Source organism: Ctenopharyngodon idella, chromosome 9 (assembly GCF_019924925.1).
Source record: "Ctenopharyngodon idella isolate HZGC_01 chromosome 9, HZGC01, whole genome shotgun sequence".
In the NCBI taxonomy this organism is placed as follows: domain Eukaryota; kingdom Metazoa; phylum Chordata; class Actinopteri; order Cypriniformes; family Xenocyprididae; genus Ctenopharyngodon; species Ctenopharyngodon idella.
Genome location: NC_067228.1, coordinates 36,823,411 through 36,833,270, shown reverse-complemented (window position 1 = coordinate 36,833,270; position 9,860 = coordinate 36,823,411). Strand labels below are relative to the sequence as shown.

Sequence of the window (9,860 nt, the reverse complement as noted above, 5' to 3'; positions counted from 1 at the left end):
GAATAAATTATAAGCTTAATTGTCTAAGTAATTAGTGGTGCTGAAAGTGGTGCTTGCGTGGTCCGGAGCTCCAACTCACTAACTCTTGTCATCTTATGGAACAGAGCTCCCCCTTTTGCTGCCAAAACAGCCCTGACCCGTCGAGGCATGGACTCCTCTAGACCCCTGAAGGTGTGCTGTGGTATCTGCACCAAGATGTTAGCAGCAGATCCTTTAAATCCTGTAAGTTGCGAGGTGGAGCCTCCATGGATCAGACTTGTTTGTTCAGCACATCCTACAGATGCTCGATTGGATTGAGATCTGGGGAATTTTGGGAACCTTCTTCCATTGCTCCGTCGTCCAGTTCTGATGCTCACGTGCCCACTGTTGGCTCTTTCGGCGGTGGACAGGGGTCAGCATGGGCACCCTGACTGGTCTGTGTCTATGCAGCCCCATACTCAACAAACTGATGCACTGTGTATTCTGACTCCTTTCTATCAGAACATCATTAACTTCTTGAGCAATTTGAGCTACAGTAGCTCGTCTGTTGGATTGAACCACACGGGCCAGCCTTCGCTCCCCATCAATGAGCCTTGGCCGCCCATGACCCTGTCACCGATTCACCACTGTTCCTTCCTTGGAGCACTTTTGATAGATACTGATGTAACCTGGGTGAAATTTTTCAGATAAATACGGTGTAATTTATGTATTTAATATGTATTAATGTGTGTTTAATGTTATTCAGAATTACCTATACATATCGATCTCTGTTCCTTTAAAAGTTTTTGTTGTCATTTGTTTGGTTGAAATGTACTTGCTGGAAAATGTTGTTTTTACAATCAAGTTTGATCATCTCTTTTGTTATTGGACGAGGAATCGTAAATCCCTCCTGCTAGAAAGGTATTCGTGTTGTGAGAAAGGAGGCGGAGAAATATGACAGACTGCGTCAGTAGGTGAAACAGAAATCTGGATTGACTTGATATCTTTTTTTTTTTTTTTACTAACTAACAGTTAGTACGTGATTTTTGCCTACTGTTTAGGAATTATGATGTGAAAGACAATTCTTTTGTTGAGCTTTGATGCAATGAGGCAGAATTCCGCTATTTTGCCGCGATGGTTGGAAGTGTGATTACGAGACGCACATCTCCGGGGAGTAGAGGCGTAAATCGTTCTAAAGGGATAGTCACAGAGTTTCAGACTTCTTACGATTAGAAAAATAACATTGAAATCGTGCTTAAAGATTTGGCTTATTATGAAATTGCAAAGGCTGCAATAATTTTTTTTAAGTGAGGCTTGTCAATGAAGTATGGCTCCAAAAGCTAATCCATCTGAAAGCACTGTGAGATTGAGTTGCTTATAATGTACATTTACAAAAGCAACATATTTTAATAGCATGTTTTTACTCCAAACTCACTTCATAACGACAGTTGAGTATCCTTCTGTGAGATGATGTGGCTTATAAGTCAGTCGTGTGTTTATTAATCATGTTTAATCAATTAAAGCGTTTCAATCTTTTGTTTTATCAACTACAGCGATAGTATGATGCCCATAGGGATTTCCTGGAATGACACGTGTTATGTACTTTGGCGGCAGGGCATATTTGGAGTTTCTGTGTGAGAGCGCCCTCTGGCTTTCAGATGGAGAAACATTTACTACTGATCACAGAGCCGTACAGCTCTGACAAGCTGTGCATGAAATAATCGCAGCCTTTGCCAAATTGGTTTAATTGCGATTAAGCTTGCAGCCCTAGTTGATATGTAGTCTTTTTTTTCTTTTCACATGTCAGTTGTTGGCCATTATATTTTCTTCATACAGCACTCATGACACTATGAAGAGATATTGTGTTAATGTAGACACAGAGTGCATCTTCAATATTGTGTTTTGTTGTGCAGAAACTTGCTATCAGTCACTGACAGTAACAAAGCTGAAGAACATGGAAACAAATGACAAGTAAAAATAAAATGCAAATGCTGAGGTGGATTTTTTCTAGGAAGCCGCTATGGAAATACAATATACGTACAGACTCTCTAGCACATTCAAATTAACACACTTCCAAAGAATTACAGCAACTATCAACAAAAAACAGAGAAAAGATGTGGACATCTTTGATTTTTTTTTTTAAGAGTGAAATAAACAAATGATGTGATGTACTGAATGAGAGCAGATATAATCATCACTTTGTTTAAAGACGGACAGAAACATCAGACTCAGGACAGAAACACACGACCTCTAAAGTAAGAACAACTTCTTTCTTTAACCACAATTAGACTTTGAGATATTAATATGGTCTTAATGATCGTGAATCGAGTTATGCTGCTAAATTAGTACATTTTTTCATACTTTTTGTTTAACTTTTATTACACCTACTCTCCATTCTCACATTTCTTCCTCAGAAATGGACCAAACTCTCTATTTCATTCTTCTTCTCATTGGTGAGTGTTTGTTGTTTTATTTATGGTTTATAGTTTCATCAGGTTTGACTCTGTTATGAAAAGCATTAAATCAAACCCTCTCTTTCACAGCTCTCTGCTCCGTATCTGAATGTGTTCAGCGTCAGTATCACTTTATAAACGTGATGAAGAACTGGACTGAAGCTCAGAGATACTGCAGAGAGAATTACACAGATCTGGCCACCGTTGACAACATGAACGACATGAACGAGCTGAAGAAGAGTGTGATTGTTGGAGGTGTCTGGATTGGGCTGCAGAGGACGGGTGTTGATAAATGGCAGTGGTCTTCAGGTGATTCTGTGCTCTATCTGAACTGGGCTCCTGGACAACCTGAAGGCACAGATGAGTGTGCTATGATGAGAAATGGACAGTGGGGAGATTTGCCATGCAGTAACAACCTGACTTTCATCTGCGATTCATCTAACAACAGTGAGTTCAGCTCCCTACAATGACAATAAACATGAATTTATAAAAAGATACACATATACTGTACAAAATTTTAATCCAATACTAAATGTTGCATTTTTTAATCTGGTCATAAATATAGGGGAGGCTGTGGATGTGTGTCCACTTTCAGCTTCTGTACAGAAAATAAACCGATATTGAACACGTGTTGATCTTTTGTTGTTGATAACTGTGGGAATCTGCCATTAGAGAGCATAGAGAATTATTTTCCAGCAAACTTTATACTGTGAATTATAAATGTAAAAATATCAAACCATTGTTTTGACCAACATAAATTGTAATGAATTAATGAAATGCAAAGATAAAGACATACAGCAACTTGATATTTATGGACAAAATTCTTGTCCGGAGAATAAAAGAACAAAAATCTCAACACAAACCCGTAAGAACATCATTCTTAGATTAAGTTTGTGTGAACTCACATAGACACATTGTCCATTACAATGTAAAAAACATTCAGACTAGAAACAAGACAAACAGGGACGTGCGGGGCAGGGGCTCAAGTGGAAAAAAGGGCACTTCTCATAATTATTTATTTAAAAAAAAAAAAAAGTTAAATATATACACACGCAACTCTGACTTCCTTACCAAATTTATTTTAATTCCCTCACACACAATTGTTTCATACTCCTCAGATTTCTACAAAATAATCAGTTCACACAGAGACCATAGTCTTCTTTGGTATTCACTAGATTTGTCACAAGAGCAGGCAACAGCACAGGACTCTATGCCACAATGTGCATGAGGTAGGGCGGTGTGTGTGCGGGAATGACTGGCGTGTCACGGAGGGAGGGCATCTGAACACGACCTGATAGTTTTTTTTCTTTTTTCAATAAATATATTTGTTTGACAGGGAAGCTGTGCGCATACAGGAATATATATTCATTAGTCCTTGGGGTCAATATGACCCCAATCGACTTTTCTTGAATAAATAAAAATGGTTCCCTTCATCTCAGTGGAATAAAATTTTGGGACTTTTCCTACTTTATCTCTCTGTACACACACAAAAAAACTGTGCTTGATTCGGTTATTCTAAAGGCATGTAAAAAAAAAATGTATTAATGTTGTCTTTGGGGTCAATATGACCCCAATTGAAAATGAATGGGAAATGCGAAAAAATACGATTTTTTTTTTTTTAATCTGTCAAATAAAATCAATAAATCCGGCATAAATCCAAAAAATTTCATACCACAACGAAGGCCTGGTTCTGGAGCACAAATGCAATGTGGAATGAACATGACCACTCACACACACATGTGCGTGCGCGCGCACAAACACACACAGGGGTGTGACTGCAATAGAGAGCATTTTTATAGAAATTGGCAAATAAAACAATAATTCATGCATAAATCAGAAAATTTTCACACATAAATGAAGGTCTGGGACTAGAGCACAAAAGACATGTGGAATGAACATGATCACACAAACATGTGCACACACACACACAAAAAAACACAAACACACACACATAAACACACAGGGGTGTGACTGCAATAGAAAGCATTTTATAGAAGTTGGCAAAAATAACAATAATTCATGCATAAATCTGAAAATTTTCACACATAAATGAAGGTCTGGTACTAGAGCACAAAAGCAATGTGGAACGAATATGATCACTCTCACACACACACACACACACACACACAAATAGGTGTGACTGCAATAGAGAGCATTTTTATAGAAACTGGCAAATAAAATCAATAATTCATGCAAAAATCAGAAAATTTTCACACATAAATGAAGGTCTGGGACTAGAGCACAAAATAAATGTGGAATGAACATGATCACTTACACACGCACACACACAAACACTCACACAAACACACAAATAGGTGTGACTGCAATATAGAGCATTTTTATAGAAATTGGCAAATAAAATCAATAATTCATACAAAAATCTAAATCTAAAATCAATTTTTTTACACCACAAATTATAGACTTTTACAAAAATACTGATTAAAATGTATTTTAAAATGTTTAAATATACAGGTGCTGGTCATATAATTAGAATATCATCAAAAAGTTTATTTATTTCACGAATTCCATTCAAAAAGTGAAACTTGTATATTATATTCATTCATTACACACAGACTGATATATTTCAAATGTTTATTTCTTTTAATTTTGATGACTATAACTGACAACTAAGGAAAATCCCAAATTCAGTATCTCAGAAAATTAGAATATTACTAATTATTAACTTAAGACCAATACAAAGAAAGGATTTTTAGAAATCTTGGCCAACTGAAAAGTATGAACATGAAAAGTATGAGCATGTACAGCACTCAATACTTAGTTGGGGCTCCTTTTGCCTGAATTACTGCAGCAATGCGGCGTGGCATGGAGTCGATCAGTCTGTGGCACTGCTCAGGTGTTAGAAGAGCCCAGGTTGCTCTGATAGTGGCCTTCAGCTCTTCTGCATTGTTGGGTCTGGCATATCGCATCTTCCTCCTGACAATACCAAATAGATTTTCTATGGGATTAAGGTCAGGTGAGTTTGCTGGCCAATTAAGAACAGGGATACCATGGTCCTTAAACCAGGTACTGGTAGCTTTGGCACTGTGTGCAGGTGCCAAGTCCTGTTGGAAAATGAAATCTGCATCTCCATAAAGTTGGTCAGCAGCAGGAAGCATGAAGTGCTCTAAAACTTCCTGGTATACGGCTGCGTTGACCTTGGACCTCAGAAAACACAGTGGACCAACACCAGCAGATGACATGGCACCCCAAACCATCACTGACTGTGGAAACTTTACACTGGACCTCAAGCAATGTGGATTATGTGCCTCTCTTCCTCCAGACTCTGGGACCCTGATTTCCAAAGGAAATGCAAAATTTACTTTCATCAGAGAACATAACTTTGGACCACTCAGCAGCAGTCCAGTCCTTTTTGTCTTTAGCCCAGGCGAGACGCTTCTGACGCTGTCTGTTGTTCAAGAGTGGCTTGACACAAGGAATGCGACAGCTGAAACCCATGTATTGCATATGTCTGTGCGTAGTGGTTCTTGAAGCACTGACTCCAGCTGCAGTCCACTCTTTGTGAATCTCCTCCACATTTTTGAATGGGTTTTGTTTCACAATCCTCTCCAGTGTGCGGTTATCCCTATTGCTTGTATACTTTTTTCTACCACATCTTTTCCTTCCCTTCGCCTCTCTATTAATGTGCTTGGACACAGAGCTCTGTGAATAACCAGCCTCTTTTGCAATGACCTTTTGTGTCTTGCCCTCCTTGTGCAAGGTGTCAATGGTCGTCTTTTGGACAACTGTCAAGTCAGCAGTCTTCCCCATGATTGTGTAGCCTACAGAACTAGACTGAGAGACCATTTAAAGGCCTTTGCAGGTGTTTTGAGTTAATTAGCTGATTAGAGTGTGGCACCAGGTGTCTTCAATATTGAACCTTTTCACAATATTCTAATTTTCTGAGATACTGAATTTGGGATTTTCCTTAGTTGTCAGTTATAATCATCAAAATAAAGAAATAAACATTTGAAATGTATCAGTCTGTGTGTAATGAAGGAATATAATATACAAGTTTCACTTTTTGAATGGAATTAGTGAAATAAATCAACTTTTTGATGATATTCTAATTATATGACCAGCACCTGTATATATTTACAAAATATTCATCAGAAAGGATCAGTAAGCCACATCCAGAAAAATGAATGGATCTCTATGGGCCTCTACGGGCCTCTGCTGGCCAGATATGGTAATTGCCATTGCCCTTCAAAAAATGCTTTTTCTTCTAACCAACAGATGGCAGAATTCAGCTTCTAACACCTAGATCAATATCCTGAAACAACTTATTTATTTTTACAACAATTTATTTTTTACCTTTATTAAAGTGGTTTTTTTTTTTCATAAAAATGTAATTTTTTTATGCATGCTAAAGGGGTAGTTGGGTAATTGTGCAGTAAATGGGTAAAAAAAGTACTTCAAATCTCCCAAAACACAGCATTAATGTATAGATGAGAAGCAAAGAAAAAAAATGATATATTATTTGTATTATTGAAAATTTATATATTTTTTACAATTCTGCTTTCAATTTTGGGGTCACACTGACCCCAAAGACAACAAGTGTAAACAGGAAATGAGTTCTACTTGAGGGATAAAAAAAAAAAAAAAAAAAAAAGCACCCCAGAAACAAGGTCACTTTATCTCGAGGAGGAAAAAGGGCAGGTGCTCAAGCCCCCTTTTATGTCCTGAAGACAAACACTAACATTATCATTAATATTGCAACAATATTCAGTTGTATATATTATTAGTCTAAAATCCAACATTTTGAATGAATTTTTACTGACATATTTCTAAGAACTAGTTAATGAACATTTTAATATGCAGTGTAACATCTCCATCTGTTTGATGTTTCTCTCATTCAGCTCTTTGTGTCTGAATCCAGTTTTCTAGAGCAGTGGTTCCCAACCACATTCCTGGAGGTCCACCAACACTGCACATTTTGCATGTCTCCTCAATCAAACACACCTGATTAAGGTTATCAGCTCATTAGTAGTGACTCAAAGATCAAAATGGGTGTGTCAGACAAAGGACACATGCAAAATGTGCAGTGTTGGTGGGCCTCCAGGAATGTGGTTGGGAACCACTGTTCTAGAGAAATGTGTGAGGAAACAATGTGGAAATAAAAAGTTGTATTAAAATGATCATGGAAATTCACAAATGTTACTTTATGTTGTATGAGCAAAATCAGTCGACACATGTTTATGATGCTTCCATCGCTGCTCCTGTTTACATCCAAACCATAAAGCAGTGTGAGATTAATGAACAAACTGATTCATGAATCTGTTTCCATTTTTTGTTCTTAAAGCGAACAGAGGACTCGTCTTTATCAATCAGATGATGAATTGGAGAGACGCTCAGAGTTACTGCAGACAGAATCACACTGATCTGGTCAGTGTGAGGAACCAGAATGAGAATCAACAGCTTCAGAAGTTCATCAATGATAGTCTCATATCTGGTGATGTCTGGATCGGTCTGTTCAGAGACTCATGGCAGTGGTCAGATCAGAGTAACTCCTCATTCAGATACTGGTATCCTAATCAACCTAATAATAATAAAGGTCAAGAAAACTGTACAATTCTCGAACACGACACTCTTAAGCGATGGGGTGACAACACTTGCAACAGCCAATTACCTTTTGTGTGTCATGAAGGTGAGCAGATCCTCACAAAACACACACAATCCATCCATCACCTCTAGATATCTTAAAGTTCACACTACATGTCTGACATGACAAATTCCTCCACAGTGTTTGTTCTGCATGTTGTTTTTGATCAGTCTCTCTCTAGTTTCTGCTTGTGGTTTGTTTTGTGTCCAGATAAACTGATCCTGATCAAAGAGAATCTGACGTGGCCTGAAGCTCTGAGATACTGCAGACAGAATCATATGGATCTGGTCTCGGTTCATTCAGAAGAGATTCAGCGTCGTGTGATGAATGTGGTTAAACAGGCGTCTACTGAGGCGGTGTGGTTGGGTTTACACAACTGCTGCAGCCTGAACATGTGGATCTGGGTCAGCGGAGACATCGTGTACTATCAGAACTGGGCTCCATGGAACGGAACGACACCGGAAGAGTGCCGCCTCGAGAAGAGAAAAGGAGCAGTTCAGTCTGGAGGAGATCAGCGCTGGATCAGCCTTCCTGAAACTCGCAGACTCAACTTCATCTGCAGCAGATATTAAGAGTGAATGTTTGTGTGTTTACTTACATTCACTGTTTTCATACTTCATTATTTCTCTAATTTACTTGTATTTGTTTTAGTAAGTTCTGAGTGAATCTGCTAACTGCTAAATTTTAATCATAATATTTAAAAAAAAAAAAAAAAAATTAACATTAATGTTTAATATTCTTTAGATGTTAAGTGTGTTTTATAAATCTCTTTGTATATCTGGTGTGGTTACATCTCTTTATGTTTTCACTAACAATAACTGGTTGAATGTGAATCTGTGAGCAGCAGCTCTTCAGAATAATATTGTTTGTGTCTCAGAATGAAATCTGGTTTATTCTTAGAAAAGCTGAAGTGAAGGTTGGGTATAAAACATCTTGTGTTTGATCAAAACCATCAGATAAACATGTGAAACAGAACATCAGCTCAAATAAACTCATCTACAGTCAGTATTCTCGCCTCTGATTATTTCCTGATTATCAATGTCACAATGACCGCTCAAATGACAGATATGCAAAACTTGAATTTGACTTGAGCACAGACGGTTTTCTTTTCAATGATTTCTGATTTGATTTCTTCTGCTTTTCTCTTGTCAGCTGATTGATTAATTTCAGAGAGCTCTGTCGAAAGGATTCACGCTTTTAAAGAAGTAGAAACCCTTAATATGTGGATGAAGTATTAACACAAACAGTAAGGATCAATTCATGGAAACTGTTATTCATTTCTGAGCAAAATACCATTCAGTAAGGGCAAAAGCATTAATGATTCACAAATGCACAGTTCAACAAAATTAAATGAAAACAAAACAAAAAAAAAATACAAATTTATAAGAAAAATATCCCAGAAATTCAAATACACAAGTCCCAATTCAGGGGCTCATTTAACATGACAAAAGCTTTCAACAAAAAGAAATCAATTAATTAAAAAATTAGATTGAATTCATTCAAACTCTTTTGGTGTGCAAATCACAAATTTCAGTATTAATTGGATATGCAGTTCACATGAACAATTCTTGACTGAGTTCAGCAGTAGTTTATACCTCAGAGTCCATATGCACTTAGACCTTTAAGAGTCCTTAAGTCCATTCAAACCAGCCTGAATCAAACCAGTTCATAACGAGTTCTTTCAGCCCTTCAAACAACATTTACACAGTCCCATGGACACTCAACTGGCAAACCCATCATGAGAATAAAAATATATACTTGTTTGGTCTTGATCAGTCAGTCATTCATCACATGGGAGGACAGACTAGGATCATACCATTGTGTGAAAGAAAGAAGGGGGACACACGCTC

General features: G+C 37.5%; 1 protein-coding gene across 1 annotated transcript; it reads left to right on the top strand.

The window, feature by feature from the left end:
- The first annotated feature begins 2,071 nt into the window (after positions 1 to 2,071).
- On the top strand, positions 2,072 to 8,582 carry LOC127518311 (C-type mannose receptor 2-like). Its single transcript, XM_051904787.1, has 5 exons — positions 2,072 to 2,213; positions 2,373 to 2,411; positions 2,502 to 2,858; positions 7,711 to 7,962; positions 8,221 to 8,582. Exons 2-5 carry the CDS (start codon positions 2,375 to 2,377, stop codon positions 8,580 to 8,582), a joined length of 1,008 nt encoding a protein of 335 aa, XP_051760747.1. The 5' UTR covers positions 2,072 to 2,213; positions 2,373 to 2,374.
- The last annotated feature ends 1,278 nt before the right edge of the window (positions 8,583 to 9,860 follow it).

Excerpts from the sequence above, each read along its gene's own strand:
- LOC127518311 (XM_051904787.1), top strand. The coding sequence starts at position 2,375 with ATGGACCAAACTCTCTATTTCATTCTTCTTCTCATTG. Across the intron at positions 2,859-7,710 it reads CTGCGATTCATCTAACAACA|CGAACAGAGGACTCGTCTTT; the intron begins GTGAGTTCAGCT and ends TTGTTCTTAAAG. Across the intron at positions 7,963-8,220 it reads TCAACCTAATAATAATAAAG|ATAAACTGATCCTGATCAAA; the intron begins GTCAAGAAAACT and ends TTTTGTGTCCAG.